General features: G+C 37.7%; 1 protein-coding gene across 1 annotated transcript in view; it reads left to right on the top strand.

The window, feature by feature from the left end:
* The window catches only part of TMEM26 (transmembrane protein 26), a 70,908-nt gene that overhangs the window by 2,285 nt on the left and 46,452 nt on the right, over positions 1-22,171 (top strand). The window contains exons 2-4 of the mRNA XM_023546979.2: positions 14,904-14,982; positions 19,122-19,235; positions 21,767-21,987. Coding sequence (XP_023402747.2) covers positions 14,904-14,982; positions 19,122-19,235; positions 21,767-21,987 — 414 coding nt within the window. The remainder of the gene's footprint in view (positions 1-14,903; positions 14,983-19,121; positions 19,236-21,766; positions 21,988-22,171) is intronic.

Below are 22,171 nucleotides of genomic sequence, written 5' to 3'. Positions count from 1 at the left end.
CACTAGTTCAGAGCAAAAGAGTAGAAAAAAAAATCCCACTTTTATTTCAGAAGATCAGGCCTATGATGTATCATGTAACACTAATTCATGAACATCTTGCTGGCTCAATGTCTAGACTAATATTTGAAAATAAAGAAATTGATAGAATTGGCTTATTATAAAACTTCAGGAAGAAATGAGTCTTTGTAAATTACTAAAAAGAAATGTGATTAGTAATGAGAACAAGAGGAATAAAAAGAAGACATCTCCCCAAAAAAAAAAAAATTTTTTTCCCATACTGAAAATAAATACATAAATAGAATAACACTTGAATTGTAGACTAAACTATGTACACACAAAAGGGGAAAATTATAGTTTATTTTCTCTACCATCAGCTCCAGAAATCTCCTTTGGACTACACAGGATAGTTTGAATATTATGATTTTTAGGAAAATTTACACCTTTCCCCAAACAGGTCAATTCTACAGAAATCATGGAACGGTAAACAGAAAATGCCAACTAAATTTTCGTGAAATGTAGCAAACATATTACGCTGGTCCAAGGAATGCTTCTTTAGCTATCCTTGGAAAAGAAAAATGGAACCAGAAATGCTGAGCTCAGCTGTCCAGGGACAGGCAACATTACATCAACACTCCTGACTTGCCAGTTGGAGAAGTTTAATTTGTTGGAATCCTATAGGATAGGGAGGTTGAGCCAATAGCACATACTTTGTTAAACTCAATAAATACGTACTAGTGGAATTGTACTCTTTTTTTTTTTAACTACTATTTATTTATTTCACCTGCATATTCACTTACATTTCAAAAAATGGAAATTAGTATCACTCTGCTTAATTTTTTCTTGTCTTTTTTTTCTTCTCTATTGTCTGGGCAAAAACCCAATCAATCTTAGAATTATTATTTAGGTAAAGTCAAATAAAAGATAATATTTCTGTTGCTTTCCAGCCAATAGTGATAAAATATTCCTCAGGAGATAGAAAATTACCAAGATTGTGACAAGTTTGAAGACTGTTCACTTGAAAGCAAGAGGAATCGGAGAATAAGTAAAAATCTAAGTTGACTTCATGGCCAGAAGTATAGAATTTTAAGCACTTAGTTGTCTTCATCAGAATTTCAAGAATACGAGGGAAATTTAATCGAGTTGGTAGAAGTGCCTCACCTGTTTGGTCACCTTCCTTTGTTCTCTCCCCTTCCCTTTTCCTTTTTTTAAGTTCAGTTAGGAAACCATTTGTTGAATTACCTGCTAAGTAAGCATGACCTTATGCTAGACACTGCATAACCAGACAGAAAAAACAGAAAACAAATACACTTGAAATTTTAAAATAAATAATAGCAGGTTGATTAAGTATTCAAACATGTGATAATAAGAATAATCATGAATATTTAGCATTTACTATGATTCCAAGTGTTTCAAACAGATCATCCCATTTTGTCCTGACAACAGTTGTAATTACTTTCCGTTTTCTCCCAGTTTTAGATGAGGAAACCGAGTCACAGAGCTGTGAAATCATTTACCCGGGATCACTTAGTTGGCAGTTGGAAGTGCAGAGACGTGAAGATTCCAAGTTCATGTTCTTATACACTGTAGTCTTTAACGATTTAGAAGAGAAAGAATGTGATGGAGAGTACTGTGTGGGTGGTGAGGGGTTGGAGGAGGGAGACTTTAGAGTATCTGAGATGTAGCAGGAAATATGGTAAGATCTGCATCAGGAGAGAAGCACAGAGGCCGCCTCAGTAAAGGGCATCCTGAGTGAGTAGGTAAGCGTAGGGAACCTTGAGTGGATTTCTCTGGAAGAAGCACGGAGTCTTATCGTTCTTCATTCCGCAAAAAAAACCTTAATGGAAGGAACGTCTAGTATGTGTCAGGCACTGTTCCAGTGCTGAGAAATCAGAGGTGAATGAAACAGGTAAAACCTTGCCCTTAAAGAGCTCATGTTTTAGTCAGTTGTTGCTATGTGTAGCCTGGAGTTAATTCTGACTCATAATAACTCCAAGCCTATAGAACAGAGGGCTCAAAAAATAAAGAAGTAAGCACTTAATCAACAAGTGAGCAAATAAATAACCGTAAGCAGGTTAAAAAAAAAAAAAGGAACAATCAGAGGTATGAAGGCCCAAGTAAAATGTTGTATGGCGTGAGGGAGTACTCAGCAGAAGGTTCGACTGTGGCCTCACTGAGCAGAGGACATTGAGCTGAGACTATAGTGAAGAGAAGGAGCCAGGCTTGGGAAGAGAGTTCCGGAGGGCAGGGGGGTATGGGGGGGGGAGAAAAACCAGAGAGGGGACAAGCTGAGTGTGCATTGGGACATTTCTGACATAACGCAGAAGACAGTTAGATATTGACTTTCTTTCATACTCTTCCCAGTCTCTTCTTTTCCCCTATCCTTTGCCTCTAAGTGAAAAATTCTCCCTAAATTTTATAACTTCACCATATATCATTTTGTACACTGTATTTATGTCAGAAATTGCCTGGGTAGCTCACAACTGGAAACAGGAAAGATGAATTAGGAGTCAAAAGAGATTCTATCCTAAACTGATCTCACATTTAAACCAATTGTAAAGGGAAAAAATCAACAAAATCTGTTTTGATTACTCAACTGCACATGGAATACTGAATAACAGAAATTAAAAACCTAGACTTTGCAGATACATACCGTATGAAGTCTGATCTTGATTAACAAGTTGTGGGCAGTATAGAAGAATTTCTTAACATGATGTAATTCTGTAGTATTTGATAATATGCATCTTCCTCCACTAAAAAAATGTTATAAAAATGCCACAGAGAAAGTTGGGAAATAAGAGCACTCATTCTACTGATCCTTTTGGACGACAGAGAGGATGAGATAGAGGGATTAGAAAGAGACCCTGTACCTTCCAGATAGCCAACGAAATCTCTGGAAATTCTCCTATGAGATAGACTATTTCTACCCCTGTTCACAATTGCTGTCCAGATTTCCTGAAATATTCCCTTGGATTTTTAGTCATCCCAAGAACATTTTCCACTGTGCATTGAATTTATCAGCCCTTCCTGTTTTATTTATTCATTATCTTCTTGTGTGTTTAAGCGTATGTGTGTTTTGTATCATGAGCCTTGAGCTCAATGCAAAAAAGTAATTTAAATTTGTATCTTTTTGCAACATTGAGTGATAACATTGAATGTTATCAGCAAATGACTTTGGTTTTAGTGATCCAAGTCACAGCTGAGGAAAGACTGTTATCCTACCTAAATTACTACTGCACTTTACTCCCAAGAAGAAATCATATTTTCTTCTTTTCTTTCACAGTGAACTTGGGACTAAAGTAATAATATGTCTGCATTTAGAATGGGACCTTTAGGAAATTAAACCCTTGAATGGTAACCATGCTTACTCCATGGGTATGTCCAACTGAGATACTTAGAACTGAAAATTAAGGTTACTAATATATTGTAGCTTCTTGTACTTGAGTAGGAGAAAAGCAGTGCAAATTAGTGTGGGCAGCTCCCATGAGTTAGTAAAAAAAAAAAAAGAGAGCCCTAATTGTGAATATCATGTGTTTCTCCTTCTTCATGGCAGTGATATTATTATGCATACAGCATCAGGACAAATCTGAATAGTTTAACCTTTTTTTTTCCCAGTAATGGAAAATTCACATTTACATCAAAGTTTATGCTTCCAGTGTGTATGTCCCTCAAGACTCTGGAAGTTTCTCTGAAATATTGGTATCAGGAGAGTTAGGCCTTGGGTATATACAGCATTCTGTTAAAGAAAATCGATATTTATTTTTTCCTTGTATTTTAAATAAAAGTTTTTTATGCAAATACCAAAAAAAAAAAAAAAACTCTTTGGACGTGGCATTGAAATAATATTGAGGACATACACATCATTAATATAATGCCACGATGGGCACTGTTTCTGTTCCTTTTCTCTGAGTATAAACCTACCCACAGTTCTTTAAGGAGGGGGTTTATATTTTCCCTTCTCTTTTTCTGACTGACCTCAAATAAGTAGTTAATGTACGACTGACTTAAGGTTTTTACACTTTTTAGAAAAAAATGATGAATCTTTAGAAAAAAAAAGAAGTTCAACCTAACAATGCTGCTGCCAGCCAGCCCTGGTCAAGCCCTGTAGTAGTCCTTTGCTTTCTTATTTCCCTGATTGAGCCTCTGGTCTTATACCCATGTTTTAATTCACCTGGAATAGCCTCCCAATGGCTATGCCATTGCCTCACAGTCTGTTACTAATGGTCATGAGGAGGATGAAGAAGATGATGGTAATGGGGATGGTGACAGTTGCCAATTACTGAGCACTGACAAATGCTCCACGCCTGATTTACATCCACTATCTCACCTCATCTTCAGAGTGAACCTATGAAGTAGTTCCCCTCTTTGTCACCGTTGTATGGTGAAGAAATTGCTGCACAGCACAGCTATATCACTTATTCAAGCTTACATCTCATGATAATATATCACAATAGCAACTCCTAACATCTGTGGAGAACTGACGTTTATTGACGCATGCAGCACCTCATTCAGTCCTCATAATAGCCCTGAACACAGGTACTATTTTTGCTCCTACTTGCGGATGAGGAAGCCAAGGCTTAGAGCATAGAAAAGAATTCCCAGTCCCAGGACTGCCAGTGGCAGGTGAGACCTTGGTAGTTTTATGTCGAGGCCCTGGCTAACTTCAACAGCCTATTTGTGGTACTCTACATTCAATAGCCCAACTGGTTTTGCCAGTGGACAGTACAACCACACGATCTTTAGGGTCAAGGTCTACTTCTAGTGGAGAAAGGGTCGATTTTTTTTTTCCCAAATTGGGTGAATCCTAGGAGACTTGCTAATGGTACACTGAGGTGAGTTTGCTTAGAACAGAACACAGAAAGTTCATACTCTACACACACATGGCTTAGAGATACAGTTGTGCAAGCAGATATCCTTGTCACAGCAAAACAGGAGGTAAAAGAAAGAAGAGAGGGGAAAATTAAATTTGTCTTCATTTTTGGTCCTAAACCAAAGGACCAACCTCCTCTCCAGAGCAGAAATAAATACCACCGTCTTTTTGTAGAATGAAATAAATTAAGGCATTACATAAATAACATCCATAATGCATTTTATCCTCTCAGGAAGCTTTAAAATTTTCACGGTCAACAGCAACTTTAGTTCATTTATTCATTAAACAAGCATTTGCTGTACTAGATGCTGTGGTGATATTCTTGAAGGAATATAAAATACATGCATTTTTATGAGAACAGTACAAGACAACATTCCAAGAATCAAATAATTTTACATAAATTAAGTCCAAGAGTGTAAAAAGCCTGCAAAATAGAAGTACAATCAGTAAGTAAGTAAGACTTACTAGGCAAGGAGAATTTCTGAGGTCAGTAATTTCTGTACTGGCCTTTGGAGTACCGAGTAGTTTCACAAGAGTAGAGAAAACAGACATGGGCTTTTCAGGTTGAGGATTATCCTGATGGTATTTAGAGTTTTTGCTGGAACCAACTCCTTTAAGAAGAGGCCATGATATTGTCTCAGAAATATTTTATGAGGAAAAGAGAATATATATCCTAAGCTTAATTATTTTGTCCCTCTAACTGGTACTTTCAATCGCATCACACGCATGTGAAAGCTGGACAATGAGTAAGGAAGACCGAAGAAGAGTTGACGCCTTTGAATTGTGGTGTTGGTGAAGAATATTGAATATACCATGGACTGCCAAAAGAACGAACAAATCTGCCTTGGAAGAAGCACAACCAGAATGCTCCTTAGAGGCAAGGATGGCGAGACTGCCTCTTACATACTTTGGACATGTTGTCAGGAGGGATCAGTTCCTGGAGAAGGACATCATGCTTGGCAGAGTACAGGGTCAGTGGAAAAGAGGAAGACCCTCAACAAGGTGGACTGACACAGTGACTGCAACAATGAGCTCAAGCATAACAACGATTGTAAGGATGGCGCAGGACGGGGCAGTGTTTCATTCTGTTGTGCATAGGGATGCTATGAGTCGGAACCGACTCGACGGCACCTAACAACAACAACTAGTTTAATCACACTAAAGCATACAAGTTTGAATGTGAACAACTTGAATTTTACTAAAGCTTATGCTTGCTTTCAATATACTTCTGGAAAATTTTAGATTAAGTCACGTGTTTTTTTTTTTTTTTTAATAGTGTACTGCCATCAGTTTCTACTGTAATTTCAGAATGTGACCTTATTAAAAAAAAAAAAAAGCAACAATTAGCAATGAAAAGTATAGCTAAGAACCCTTATATTCACTGTAAGAAATACTTTTCTTACAAAACTAAATGTGAGCATTCAAGGGCTTTGTCAAATACAAAGAACATTCCATTGCATTAGGTGATCCCAACCCATTTAAAATCCTTCCTTGTCTCTTCCGTACTTGTTATTTGTCTGCTCTCCTATAAGATCACTGAGAGAACAGTTCTGCCATCTCATCTTGGTACATATTAAAACATGCACACTCTACATTCAATTTTCTTTTGGGAATTCTCATGGGTTTTGGCCATTTAATTGTGGACTCCCTCCCTCCCCAGTGGGTGGGCAGGCAAAGGGATCTGGGAGTGGGAGGTGATAATGAGGGAGATGCTGGTCAAGAAGACAAACTGGCTGTGGCTGGGGTCAGACTAGGGACTTCCCAGGCATTCAGATGCTGTGTGCTCTGTGGGAGTATTGGGTGCATTTTGAGGGGTTCCAGAAGGGTAGACCAGAAACCCTGGTGGCTGAGAGATTGAGAGCTATGGCTGGTAACCAAAAGGTTGGCAGTTGGAATCCACCAGGCACTCCTCGGAAACATTATGGGGCAGTTCTACTCTGTCCTATAGGGTCGCTATAAGTCGGGATCGACTCGATGGCAACGGGTAGGTAGAGTAGAAGGGTAGACCAAATATTGACTTGGTCATATTGGCCACTATCTCCTCCCTCCCTCCACCCCAGTACTAATAGAAAGCTCTTGCTAAGTAGCCTAGATGGAGATGTCTCATGTTAAGGTACACTTAGAGAAATTAGTCTTAAAAGAAGGACAGATAACCCTTCCGTTGAAAAGGTATCTTGACCTAGTTTCTTGATTTCCATGAGAAATAAGCCCATTATTACAAAGTACTCCAGATATTTTATTGAGGACACTCAGACAATTTAACAGGAGATTTTGAAACTTGGCCCTTAAACCCCACTCTATCTTTGTAGAATAAAACACACTGAGAACAAAATATAAGTAAAATCTGGATTCCCATTGAAGTGAACATTTGAACATTATTTTTGCTTCATTTAAATACTACCCATTTTAAGATTTATGGGAGTGATTAAAAGAATAGACTCCTCATTGTCAAATAAGTATATATATGCAGAGAGAAAAAGCTAGATGGCTAAACAGGGTAGTGGGTGATATCATGGTTAATGTTTCTTGTATTTGCTTATTTATATTGTTATATGTTTCTAAAATGAATGCATATTACTTTTTCAATAAGAAAACAATATAACTGTCATTTTAGAATGAGGAAAATGGAATTTTAATTCTAGGCTAATGGTGAGTTGAAGTAAATAAAATCTATTGCAGGGCTAAATTGCTAAGTGTCATAACATCCTCATTTTATGAAAAACATTATAATTTGCTGAAATGACAACTTTGTATTATAAACCATATTTTGTTTTTTTGGATGAAACAAACCAAAAAAAAAAAAAAAAGGGAGGTATAGCTTCTGAAGAGCTCAGAGCAGTATCTAGCATGGAGTAAGGCTTATAGATTAATAAACAAATAAAATTATATAAACAAATTCGGTGCTAAATCCTTTGAGGATTGTACTCCTATTTGCATACTATGAAAAGAATTGGTAGGTTGGATAAGGGCAGTGTAATTAAAAAAATTAAAAAAGCTTCTGTGGAGAGAAAGAACACCTTCGAGCAGGTTTTAATTTATGAAAAAAATTGCTGAGCAAAGTAATTTGGCATTGATGTATTAACGTTGGGCAACTTTTGCGTTCTGACGGAATACCAGTAATTGGGATTGGAATAAACATGAGATTCTACATATGGGAGCCCTGGCGGTGCAGTGGTTAAGCGTTTGGCTGCTAGCCAAAAGATCAGCAGTTGGAATCTACCAGCTGCTCCTTGGAAACCCTATAGGTCAGTTCTGCTCTGTCTGACAGGGTCGCTATGAGTCGGAATCGACTTGACAGCAGCAGGTTTGGTTTTTTAAAGGCAGAGAGCTCATCAGTAATAAAACCCATTGCTATAGAGTTAATTCCGACTCATAGCTACCCTACAGGACTGAGTAGAACTGCCCCGTAGGGCTTCCAAGGAGTTCCTGGTGGATTTGAATGCCAACCTTTTGATTAGCAGCCGTAGCTCTTAACCACTACTCCACCAGGGTTTCCTCATCAGTAATAGGGCATTATCAATTTTATAAAAATTTCCCACTTGGACATGTCTTATTGATTTAATCATATGTTTATCAGTTTTTATAGTATGTTTCTTTTTTATAAAAAGTATCCAGAAACCTCAGATAAATCATACCTAAGTCTCCCAGACCCTTCTGTGGTATCAGTCTCCATACAAAGTGTTTGATATCTACTTACTCTTTATGCCATCAAGACTGCAAAACAATTATTATTTGGTAGCTCCTGAGAAAGAACATGCAATTTGATTAATTGCAAAGAAAAGGGAGGAACTAGGCCTGGTTTATTAATTTTTAGAATTCACACTCTTGTTGGTTCCAAAAGGGAATTTTACTGATCATGCATAATCAAGAATACTGCAAACCCTCAAAATTATAAGTAATGGCTAAGGTGTTACATTGAAATATTAAATCTTTCACAGTAGCAGAACAATATTAAATTCATACAAGAACAGAATAATTGTTTCTTTTGGTAAAGCTTCTAAGAAGAATCCATTTATGATGATACTTTAAGAAGATGTTTCTAGTCAAACCAGCAACAGATAGTAAAGAAAGTAGAAAGTGTAAATCAGGGTCTTATTTAACCACTAAATATTTGTGGGGAGCCCACTGTATGTGCCAGGCACCATGGAAGGAACTGAGGGTACTCTGATGAGCAGACAGATACTGTTATGATTGCATTACTTAGAGTTGTTGGGAGACAACAATTTAAAAATGGCTGCATAAAAATACAAAAAAAAAAAAAAAATTGGTTGACATTGAGTCGATTCGGATTCATAGCGACCCTGTAGGACAGAGTGGAACTGCCCCATAGGGTTTCCAAGGTTGTAATCTTTAAGGGAGCAGACTGCCACATCTTTCTTCCAGAGGGGCTGATGGGTTTGAACAGCTGACCTTTCAGTTAGCAGCCAAGTGCTTAACCACTGTGCCACCACACACACACACACACACACACACTGGAAACCCTGGTGTCATAGTGGTTAAGAGCTATGGCTGCTAACCAAAAGGTCGGCAGTTTGAATCCACCAGGCGCTCCTTGGAAACCCTATTGGGCAGTTCTACTCTGTCCTATAGGGTCGCTATGAGTTGGAATCGAGTCGACGGCACTGGGTTTGGTTTTTTTTTTTTTAATGTGTGTATAAAAAAAAAAGAAAAAGAAAATCATTGCCGTGGAGTCCATTCCGACTCATAGCGACCCTATAGGACAAAGTAGAGCTGTCGCATAGAGTTTCCCAAGAGCGCCTGGCGGATTCCAACTGCCGACCCTTTGGTTAGCAGCCGCAGCACTTAACCACTACACCACCAGGGTTTACAATACACACATACGTATTTATAAAATTTGAGGAGTAGACGGAAAAAGTGCTAGAGGACAGTGAGGAGCTAATTTCGACTGGAGGACTGAGACGGTTCTTCTGGAGGAATTCTACACAGCTGACAAGAACTATAACATGATAATCAGGGGAGAATTGAAACTCGTCGTTGAGTCAGTTCCGACCCAGCGGCCCCACAGAGTAGAGTTGAACTGCCCCATAGGTTTTGGAAGGAGCGTCTGGTAGATTGGAACAGCTGACCTTTTTGGTTAGGAGCCGCAGGTATTTTTAGGGAGAAGGAATACCTGTCTAAAGAAGTTCCGAGTAAGAAATACACTTAGATTTTTTCCAGAACTGAAAGAATGATATTCTCATAGGAGCACAGTGAGGAAGGATATCAGGTGATGAGTCCACCAGTGGCCAGGGTCCTGGTTGTACAGTCCTGTAGGCCATAATGGGCAAATGGCCCATGCAAACTGCCACTGTATGACAGTAATTGTCTTAGCATCTAAGGCGGAGTTAGAAACGATGTCTTCAGCAGTATGAACAACTTCCCTTGATTTAAGATCCCTGAGTCTCGCAAACGGTTAACCGGAAGACAAAATGTTGACTGTTTGAACTACCCAGAGGCACCTTGGAAGACAGGCCTGGCAATCTGCTTCCAAAAGGTCAAGGCCTTGAAAACCAAATGGAACACCCTTCTGCTCTGCACACACGGGGTTGCCATCTGTTGGAATTTACTCACCGATAACCAACAAAAATAACAACAGATTTCATTTCGAGAATCATGGTTTAAAACATGATCGATTATAAGTAGCTTGAAGAAACAGTCCTTTAACCCTTTAATAGGCTATGGCACATATACGTCCCAGTTATATTTTCTGCCCCCAGACGTGTATTGGCATGCATTTGAGGCATGTTAGTATGCTCTGGCGTCATTGTGGATACTGGAGCAACTGCCTAAAAAACCAGGAAGTTAGCCTGTGGTACATTTGAGTGTTGAGAGCCATTCGTATGAGGGGATGCTTCCCCCAGGAGTGATTGAGTGAAGCTTTTGTGTCTTTTGGCTTCTGTACAGGGAGATAATGCTTGCAAGCATATTTACTATTTCCTTTGTGGTATTGGGAAGGTATGTATGTTTACTGGCATTCAGAAATATTCAAGTAAATGAGTTATTTGAGGGGTAAAAACAGTTTGAGATGCATTTCCTGGACCATGGGGCCGATACGTACCACCTGTGAGATGTGCTTCATGGAACATGGGCCCGCTTGCCTCAGTTGCCTCCCTGATGGCATCATTTATAAAGTGCTTGCCTCCCTGAAAACAGTTTGTGATGCATTTCCTAGGCCATGGGACTGATGTGTACCATGTTTGTGAGGTACTTCATGGAACATGGATCAATATGGCCTGCTTGCAATTGGCACCCCATTTTTTTCAAATAATGAAAGACTACCAACAAAAAAATGATTCAACATCCATTCCATTAGTGAAAACACATGGCATCACCCAAAAATTCAAAAAGAAAAAGATTCTTTTAAAGGGTTAAACTGGTATCCACTGGGTCCTCTTTAAATTTGGGTACTAAGTGTGATACGTGGCCACGAGGAAATTAGCAGAGCTGAGCCTAGGCAAGGCAGCAGCTAACATTTATTGAGCATCTACAATGTCAGGAGCATACACACATTGTCTTGCTAAATCCTCACAACCACTGTATTAAGAAATTATTAACCCCATTTTACAGATAAAGTCAATGAGTCTCAGGGAAGGTACTGAATTTCCAAAGATGGATGAATGGAGGAGACAGAATTCAAATTTGGATTTGCCTGTCTCCTAAGTTTGTACAAGTTTTACTGGATCCTGCTGCAGTGTAAGAACTTCTCAAAGATGCAACTCAAGCATCACAACTTAAGCAGCCGAGCACTTAACCACTATACCAGCAGGGCTCCTTATACTTGCTATTAAACTTTCTGAAATAAGAATAAATAGTCCTTGTAAATGCCAGTAGTCACCGTTAGCTCATTTGTTCATTCCTCCCTTTATTCATATATTCAGGCATCCAAGCATTTGTTTAATAAACATTAATTGAAGACTTAGTAAGACTCTGTGATTGGAGAGAAGAAAAGATGAAGGAAGAGGGAAGAGGTATACTGATATATAAGACCAAGTTCTGCTTTCAGATATACCAAGCATTCGGTTGCTAACCAAAAGGTCAGCACTTCAAATCCACCAGCTGCTCCACGGGAGAAAGATTATAGCTTTGTAAACTCTATGGGACAGTTCTACTCTGTCCTTTAGGGTTGCTATGAGTTGGAATGGACTCAGTGGCAGTGGGTTTGGTTTATAAAACAGTGGAGAATGTGTTGGGTCACAAGAGAAATGCACGTTAATTCTTGTTATGCCCCTGAAATCCGGGTAGGATATTGATGGGTAGAGATGTAAGGAAAGACCGTTTCAAAACAGGCAGTCATATTTGGGAGACATCTGCTCTAAGGCCATTTCAAAATCCTTCTCGGAATTAACCAAGCCAGGAGCGCAAAGAGTATATTGTTCTTAACAGGTATCCATGGTTAAGAAAAGAAAACGTATGCTATGTATTTCTGAAATTTATTCCTCACATCCAATAATAAAATATATATATACACATTTTGGAAACCCTGGTGGCGTAGTGGTTAAGTGCTACGGCTGCAAACCAAAGGGCCGGCAGTTAGAATCTGCCAGGCACTCCTTGGAAACTCTATGGGGCAGTTCTACTCTGTCCTATAAGGTCGCTATGAGTCGCAGTTGACTCGACGGCGCTGGGTTTGGTGTTTTTTTTTTTTTTTATATATACATTTTAATACTTCCCCAGATGATGGAAACTCGTATTATCTCCACCAGCTTTTTAAAATTTCAATTGCAGAGCTACCTCAGCCTACTACTGCAGACAGGAAGCGGTAAAGGAAACCCATGATTCTAATTTGTGGTTTATCACTTTGCGATACTACGGCTTCATCTGTGACACTATTTGACAGTTTCCTGAATTCCAGTAAATCTTCTTAGGCGCAGGGTTAAGGGTGTAGTAAATAATGGGGAGAAAAGTTGTGGGCTGAGTTGAATATGATTAATTCTTGGGCCCTCAATGTGCTTCCTTCTGCCTACCTCCTTTCTTACTATGTCAAGTTAGTCTAAGAGGGATTGAAATGAGGAGTATTTTTCTAGAACATTTTGCTTGTCTTTGTTCTGTTTTAAATACTCAGCACATTTGGGGACTAATGTGTTGCTCAACGACTAAAATATAGGATGCATTAAGGGACGTAGAAGGGAAAGTAGAGATCAGACCAGATAACTGAGGCTTTGAATAGTAGGTTATGGAGTTTGGATGTCCTATAGCAAACAACAGAGGAAATCTTGAATCTTGAGCTTTTTGACATAAGCAGATTCCTAAACATATTCCAAAACATGACAGTATTTTCTTTTCCAATTATAGAAATAGATCCATGCATAGGCAATGTTTTAAGTATTTTCGTTTGTTTTCTTTTAAACATCTTTTTAATAGCTAATTATGTCTTCACTCCATGGTTTTTATTTTAAATATCTTTTTAATAGCTATTTACGTCTTCAGTCTATAGTTTCCCTGGACTATTTTTGTAACAGAATTTTCAGGGGGAAAGTTTAGCTGATTAACCCCAAGAGAATCAACAAAATGGCTGTCCAGGCAATATTTGACATATCCAAACAAACATTTAATGTATTTCGACTGTCCCTTGTACTAGAGTTCACTTCCTTTCCCAACTTCACAGAGGAAATATTCTCTCCTGATGTTTCCTTTGATATGTAAGGGTAAAGAATTAATTGTTTCTTTTCTTTTCAAGAGCATGTTCAACATGGACTTTTGTTATCTCTCTTCAGCCTGGCAATCTTCCAAGTCAGATTTTAATAATATCATGACCCATAACCCTTTGTTTCAAAATTGGTTTTTGCACAAACTCAAAGGTGGGGAAGTGTCTATATTAAATATTGATTTTTTTTTTAAAGATCTTCTTTGTCTTCTTTCTTCCCTTTCTCTACCCAGAAATTGAAAGAAGATATTAGTGAAAGGGTTAATATGCTTTAAAAATACCATTCTAAATTTTCTCTTTTCATTTTGGATTGTTCACTTTTCTTTCCTGGATTATAATAATATGGTTTGGGTAACATTTCATCTCAAATAGTTCCATTTGTTGAGCAATTATCATTTTTCTTTTTTTTTTAGGTCATTTTAAAACATCAGATATGTGTACTAAAAGCATATTAATAAAATTATATTGACTTACAATTTACTTTGAGATGTTCTGGAAAGCAAGAATACAATATAAAATGAAATGCCATTTGAAGAATATATTTAGAAAGCATGTTATTATCTTTATTTCAAAAATGTAAGGCCACATTTTCATTGCACAATGCCCCCATAATAAATAATAGCTACATATTATTAAATGCCCAGCTCTGTGAGGCATTGCTTTACAAAAAGTATCTTAAAACACCCCTATGAGATAAATGTGACTGTCCCCATTTTGGGGATTAGAAAACGAACTAAGAGGTCAATGGCAAAGCTAGCATTTGAACCTGAATGTGTGTGACTTCAAAAGCCTTCTCTGCACTGCCCTCTGAATTTTAAGCCACAAATTATGAATATAGAAAGCTTTTTAACAAATACCAAACCCTTCAGCTGTTGTTTGTTTTTACTTTTATAGGTTTAGCAGAAATACACACTGTTAGTGTGCTATTTCTATTCATTATTATCTGATTTTTGTGCTCTAACAGGATGTTATTATTTGAGCACACAGCATTCCAGGTTATTCCTGAAAAATTAGCCAATCTTCCTGAAACTTCAACATTGAAAAAAATCCAAGAAGATTTACTATGGCTGTATTTGCTTTTTAGTAACACATATTAAATACAAAATATCCAGTTTTGTGCCTGAAACTAATTGGCAGTGTCCCATTAAACCATATTAAAATTAACATCTATTAATTGGATTAGAAATTCAGTGAGAATGACAGCTGCTAGTGCCTTTTACAGTTACTTTGTTTCTCTATAATCCATATGGCAGAAATCACATACTGCTTCCCCCCCGCCCCTCCACTGAAATAAACACTTAAGATAAAAAGTTTTGACTCAGTGTGGTCAGGCTATGTGCATTTGTTTGTCTTTTTTTAAAGCTGAACTATCTTTTTCCCCTCCTTTCACAGGTTTTCACCAGCTATATTTTTATATCTGATTAGCATCGTTCCATCATTATGGCTTCTTGAAATGCATCATGAGACCCAGGTACTTCTTTTGGAAAGTAGGAAACTCCTTTCACAGTATGAGCAGATTGGTGTCAGAAATGCACTTTTCTAAGGGACTGGGGTTATCAAGAATTGAATACATTACAAAAGAAGCCACCATCAAAAGGAAGTGAATCCATAAGTTGTCAAAAACAAAAAAAAGTATTGCCTTTGTTTAAGACTTAAGATTGTGTGTCTAATTCACACCTTGTGTTAGAGATCATGTTCCTAAGGCCTCCCTCATACGCTAGCGCTTATAAAGGGGTGTAAAAATTTGGTTTCAACCCCTGCAGCTTCATTGAGTTTCTATGTTGTGCTAAGAATGGGAAGAGCTTAGTAATCTGGCATTTTGTAAAATGGCATTTTTATCAACAACAACCAAAAAAAAACCAAACCCATCATCCATACTCTTATGTAATTAAAATCAAATGTGACAGGGCTTTTTTTAAAGAGTCTGTCTTAAAATACAGGCAATGCAGATTATAGGAGGCTCACTTTGTGGTGGGAGAGGTTCTAGGCGCCATTTTAGTGAACAGGAATTCTCTAGAGCCCTGAAACTAAGGTTCAAGGATACAAACCATTGGACTCACCATTGGGGAAGATGGGCTGTATGTATTAAGGCCACATTGACCTAAGAAACAAACTGTGGCTTCCAATAAGAGTCCTAAATTGAAGAGTATTGCACGTATTGATTTTCAAGTGTGCTACTTCTTTACAGGGGCAACTCTAGGTAGCAGACTGGGTGGGAGTCGACCAGTCATTTTTATTAATTCTCCTGTACAAGGGGGAGGCCAAGTAGTAAAAAGTCCATCAGGCTTGAGCCTGGACTTCACATCCTCACAGTTCAGGTTACAGGACTATGTTACAGAAGAACTATAATTGTGATAATATTTTTGGTACTTCACTGATAAAAGGCTTTAGCCAAAATCTGTGAGAATCTGCCCATATCCTGATTTCTTTGCCACAATTGGTCATTTTCTAGCAAGGTTAAGTCCCCTATACATATTTCAGATATTCAAAACCTTACTTTGAAAATGCTTGCTCCAAATTCTAGGCACACAGAGAGGAATTTAGCTTTGTGGACTATTTTTGAAGAATTTCACAAGCACGTACCAAAAATGTTGGCATGAAGAAGACATTTATCTTCCTTGAATCTCCTGTTTATAAAATATTAAAGTCACAGGCTACCTCTAAGTCTGTAGCAAACGAATTTTTGGAACTGTAGATGGGTTAGTTCAAGTTATCATGGCTTTTTAACACTGCCCCACAAAGAGTAAAGGGACTGTTTCAATTTTCTTACTACTTACTACTTTCAGAGGTATAGAAATAAGGTCTGGTGATTAGAATCAATTTTTTTTCCTTCACATCCAATTCTGTGGCATGGCTATCATCCCGCAATAACAAGTCATTTTCCCAAATGCTTCTATAATATAAATGTGTTCCATAGTTAATTGATATATAGGTCAAATCCCATTACAACAAATAGCATGCAACCAAAAGCTCTCTTTTTAATAAAAAAAGAGCTTTGAGCCCCAGGCAGTACCTCTCTAATTTTCATACTACAAAAGAAATTGGCCCTTTAGTAGTAATGGATTTGACTCATATTGACACTGAGAATTAAAACGAATGCCCAGAGATGGATTTGGGCAGAGTGAGCAGAGATGATAATAGAAAAAAATGAGAGAAAGAAATACAAAATGATATTGGAATTGCATTTAAAAATCTTAAAAATGGTAGATAAAGGGACGATATGCAGAAAAGTGATTATTATTACCACTAAAATCCTCACAGTCCATTCATTCAGGAAATTTTAGTGGTAATAATAATCACTTTTCTGCGTATTGTCTCTTATATTTTTCATTTATGGTCACAACAACCTCACGAGTTAGGCACGGCATATACATTTCTGTTTCATAGAGGAGGACCCTGAGGCTCAGAAAGGTTAAGTAATTTTCCCAAGGCCACACAGCTAATCAACAGCAATGCTGGGGCTTAGAACCTAGGTCTTGACCCCTAGTCCATTAAACCACACTGCCTCTCTCAGTTATGCGTTCTGTGTTTTAAAGGAGTTTGTATAAAAGTGGCCTGAATTTTTCATGATAGGAACAAGTAATTTAATTTCCTTTCATGTTTTCCATTTACTGCACATCCTAAATGTTCTAACCTATTACTTGGCATTAGGAAAACATCCTGATCTATTTCAAGAAGGTATTTCTCCTAGATGATCAAATCTGTACCTTCATTCTTGAATCTGGCCAGGTCTACATGCATGGAAACAAAATAGTTATGACAATGATTATGGCCATAACAGTTATTCAGATCTATTTATGAGGTAGCACAATTAAAGAAAGAGAAACGATCTGGTCTTGGTGTCACAGTTGGGTTTGACCCAAAGGAATATTTTTGAAGCAAATAAGAGTTTGATGACATAGCCCATGAAAAAGTAGCATGTTTCTGTCCAGATCATCTACATGTACCTACCTATAGAGTCCTGGAGGTGAATAATACTACCATAAAAACAATATACCAGTCAGGTTAGGCTGTAGGAGGCAAACCCGTCATTCACTTTGTTACTTCTTCAAGTAGCAGTCTTTGTGTAGCTGCCACTTAAGAGTCTCATCACTTTATAACAAATAGAATAAAAAGAATGGAGAGGGATTCAGATACATGTTGATCCCATAGACTGGCAGTAGACGGCAACCAACCAAACCTAGACTACAAAACTATTTGCTTCCAAGTTATTTCATGCTACAGCACAGAATGACATTTTAAAACATAACAATGCATTAGGCATTTTTACTGATAAAGATGTCAAGAATGTATCCAAGTCACAACTTTAAATACGCAATCTGCTTTCATGCCTGCAAATGAAGTGGCCAAAGTCTGTTTACTACTGACCATTACAGTTCTTGGAGCCACAAAATTACTCTGCAATGAGGATTTGCTGCTTGGTGCAAAGATTTAATTTTTTTATCTTTATTATCTTTTTTTGGAGCCTTAGCTGCACCACCCACTCCAAAAAAAAAAAAAAAAAAAGCACAAAAGGCTGTATTTTTCCTCTTAGAGATATGGTCCTTGACCATTTTTCTTAATTATCGTTGTCATTTCACCCATAACACCAGTTGTTTTGATAGAGGGCAGGAAAAAATAGCTTCTTGACAGAATTTCTTTTCTACTTCTTCAAGTAGCTCATAAAATGATTGATGAAGTATCCAGAATAATTAAGAAAAATAAACTTCTCACAGCTGTAACAGTTAAAAAAAAAAAATTTCTCTCTAAATTCAAATGTGTGATTGTGGATATGTGTGTGTATGTGTTTCAAAAGTATACTAGCACTGCAGATGTTTATAAAAATCTTCAACCTCACATGTATGTGTATTTAAAACCAGTTTGTAAAATATGCATTGGCTACAGTTACATTTTCCAGTGCCAGCCCTTTCCTCTCGTATACTTCCTCCTTCTCTGTCTCTAGCTTAGATCCCCAGCATCTGGCTGCATAAAAACCAGACACAGTTCACGAGCAGAAATTCACACGCAAAATGAAGGAATAAGAAGGGAAAGAAAACATCTATTTCTATTGTCAAATTTTCTATCAATCTAAATTGGCTTCTGAACTGTTACTAATATGTATATTTTGGTGGGTGAACATATTTTTCTGGCTGTTATGGTGCTATCAGGAAAGATTGGAAGTCATTGGCTTATTTACTTAAGCAAAATGCTGTTTTACAAAAAGAGGCTTCTGGCCAAGAAACAAAGTTTTAGAATGACTGCTTTGACTAGGATTATGCATGTTTTGCTGTGGTTGGTTTATTTTACAGTTGTTTCAGGGTTCAAGAAAGGAACCCCAAATTATCAATCCATAAATTTTACAGCTCTCCACAGTGACTCAAAGCACCTCTGTCCTCATAGACCTATGCACAAATATGACATGCCTAGTTCATTCTCTTCCTATATTAATTAAAGAGTGGTTTTCTATCTGAAGCTTACAATTGGATTTTGGAAGGGTTTATAATACTGTATGAAACTCCATTTTCATTTATAATCTCATGGATAATTTGAAGCCATTTAAACTCTACCTTATTGTGGAATTATTTTGTTTTTGCATATTGCCCCCTTTTTTTTTTTTTTTTCAATTCTTAGTATTGCAGTAGCCAGTCTGAAGGAATGTCACAGAATACCAGTGGCAGAGACGACTTCAATCAATCTCTGATGTCAAGTGAACAAACCAATGGAGCAGATGATCTCATTGAGACGGTAAGAGCTTTTCTCACCCTGTATTAAAAGATCTAGCAAGTAGGGAACCTATTCTTTCCTAAAAAATCTGCCAGTTGTTTAATTTAGTGCAGAAATTCATAAAATAATTGTATTTTTGTATCATTAAACATATTTAACATGCATTTTAAATATATTACTTATTATGCATGTACCATGGAATCCCTCAGTGGTGCAAGTGGTTAACGTGCTCAACTGCTAATGAAAAGGTTAGCCGTTCAAGTCTACCCAAAGGTGCTCAGAAGACAGGCTTGGCAATCTAAAAAATCAGCTATTGAAAGCCCTGTGGAGCACATTTCTACTCTGACACACATGGGGCATGGGATCACCATGAGTTGGAGTCGATGCAAAAGCAATTTTTTTATTATCCTATATATAATATATAATCATGTAATTATATTAATAGACATATTTAACCTGCAGCATTAGGAAACCTACAACACATATGTCAGACAATATATGCACAAAGAGACACATATATCTGTGAAGGAATGATATAATTAAAAGGCTGGAATCTATCCTATATTTTTTTAAGTGTCTATTTAGGTATATTAATAAAACTCATAGTTTTATAGGGTCGCTATGCGCCGACGGCAGTGGGCTTTTGGGTTTATATTAACAAAATAGGGAAGAATTCCAGTCATAATAGAATCATTTCCTTGTTCTGCACATACCTGATACTTAGCAAACTAAACCCACTACCGTCGAGTCAATTCTGACTCATAGCGACCCTACAGGACAGAGTAGAACTGCCCTGTAGAGTTTCCAAGGAGTGCCTGGAGGATTTGAACTGCTGGCCTCTTGGTTAACAGTGGTAATACTTAACCACTATGCCACCAGGGTTTCCTTTAGCAAACTAATCGTGGTTTATTAGAAAACGGTGTAAAGAAGAGACTCAAGGTCAAAACCCCTACCACTAAGCCATGTTTTGAAAAATAAGATAGGCTACTGATTCTGTGGGGGTTTCATAGAGCAATTAAACATGCAGAATAAAAAAAATAAATTTATAGTTATTCTCTTTCTTTACATTTAGGTAATGAATAATTTTTTTTTTTTTTCTAGTTAGGTACAGTTAAGCTTTAAAGCAATAAAAAACAAAAGAGATTTGTACCTTAGCAAAAAATATTCCCATGTTAGTAAATTCAGATTTGAAATCAATAAGGAATCATTTATGTATTATTTGTGACTTTAATATGGTATTTGTAAACTTTTGCTATGCATGGTAAAATTAGAAATGACCTTTAAAAACATTTGGATATATGATTATAAAATTGGCTGTTTAAATATGATATCATACAATCTTACTAGCAAATGTAAGGTTTAAATTACTTGCTAGTTACAAAGACAGCCTGTCTTTGTTATCTAGTGCTGCCATAACAGAAGTACCACAAGTAGATGGCTTTGACAAACAGAAATTTATTTTCTCACAGTTTAGGAGGCCAGAAGTCCGAATTTAGAGTGCCGGCTCTAGGGGAAGGCTTTATTTCTCTCTGTTGGCTCTGGAGGAAGGTCCTTGTCTCTTGGGAGCTTCTGCTGCTGGACAATCTTTATGTGGCAACTCTCTTCCCCATCTCAGCTTCTTAGCTTGCTTGTTTAATGTTTTATATCTCGAAAGAGATTGAGTCAGACACACCCTACACTAATCTGGCCTCATTAACATGACAAAGACAACCCATCCCCCAAATGGGGTTATAAAAGCTCCATGGCCATTGAGTTGATTCAGACTCATAGCCACCCTATAAGACAGAGTAGAACTGTCCCATAGGATTTCCAAGGAGCTGCTGGTGGATTCAAAATGCCAACCTTTCGGTTAGCAGCCATAGCTCTTAACCACTGTGCCATCAGGGCTCTTCAAACGGGGTTATAACCTAGGCATAAAACCAAAAAATAAGTAAGTAAATAAATAAAAACGCATTGCTGTCGAGTCAGTTCTGACTCACAGTAACGCTATAGTACAGAGGAGAAATGCCCTGTAGGGTTTCCATGGAGCAGCTGATGTATTCCAATTGCCGACCTTTCAGTTTGCAGCCATTGCTCTTAACCACTGCGCCACCAGGGTTCCAACCCAGGCATGACTAAAACCAAAACCAAACCCGTTGCGGTCGATTCCAACTCACAGCGACCCTACAGGACAGAGTAGAACTGTCCCATAGAGCTTCCAAGGAGTGCCTGGTGGATTTGAACCGCCAACCTTTTGGTTAGCAGCTGTAGCACTAAATTCTAAGGCCATCAGGGTTTCCAACCCAGGCACACAGGTTGGGAATTACAACCCATATTTTGTGGGAACACAATCCAATCCAAAACACACGCCCATCTTAAGGACTATATTAGCTTCTTTTTCAGAGGGTTCAGTTGAAAGGTGTTTTGCTTTTTTTTTAATAAGTAAAGAATAACTACTGAAAATGCCACTCCACAAAAGCAAACTGTTGACTGAAAGCCATGGTGAAGAAGGAATCTCTCTCCAAGGGGATAGCTCGTAATCTTTCTGAATGTATGACATTTCTGTTAAACAGGCCAAAGTTTTTGTAAATAACTTATCTACAATGTGTGAGAAAGTTTGGACTTTGGGACTCCATCAAACATTCCTGTTAATGCTAATAATTGGAAGATGGCTTCTACCCATTGGAAGCGGGATCACTCGGGACCAACTCTCTCAACTTCTCCTTATGTTTGTGGGAACAGCTGCTGACATACTGGAATTCACAAGCGAGACGTTGGAAGAACAAAATGTGAGGTAAGGATCCTCTGCAATGAAGTCCTTTTTGTCAAGGTCAGGCCCACAACACCTGTCTCTTTGCTTCTTCATTTATATTCTGCACAAATAAGGGTTTTCAGTATATTATATGTCCAATGGCAGAATCGTAGAGTTTGTGCAATTTGCAGCTGTTCAGATATATATTATGCACCAGCCCAGTTTA

Source organism: Loxodonta africana, chromosome 16 (genome assembly GCF_030014295.1).
Source record: "Loxodonta africana isolate mLoxAfr1 chromosome 16, mLoxAfr1.hap2, whole genome shotgun sequence".
Taxonomy (NCBI): domain Eukaryota; kingdom Metazoa; phylum Chordata; class Mammalia; order Proboscidea; family Elephantidae; genus Loxodonta; species Loxodonta africana.
Note: the sequence above shows the minus strand (reverse complement) of the source record. Positions and strands in the feature narration are given on the sequence as shown.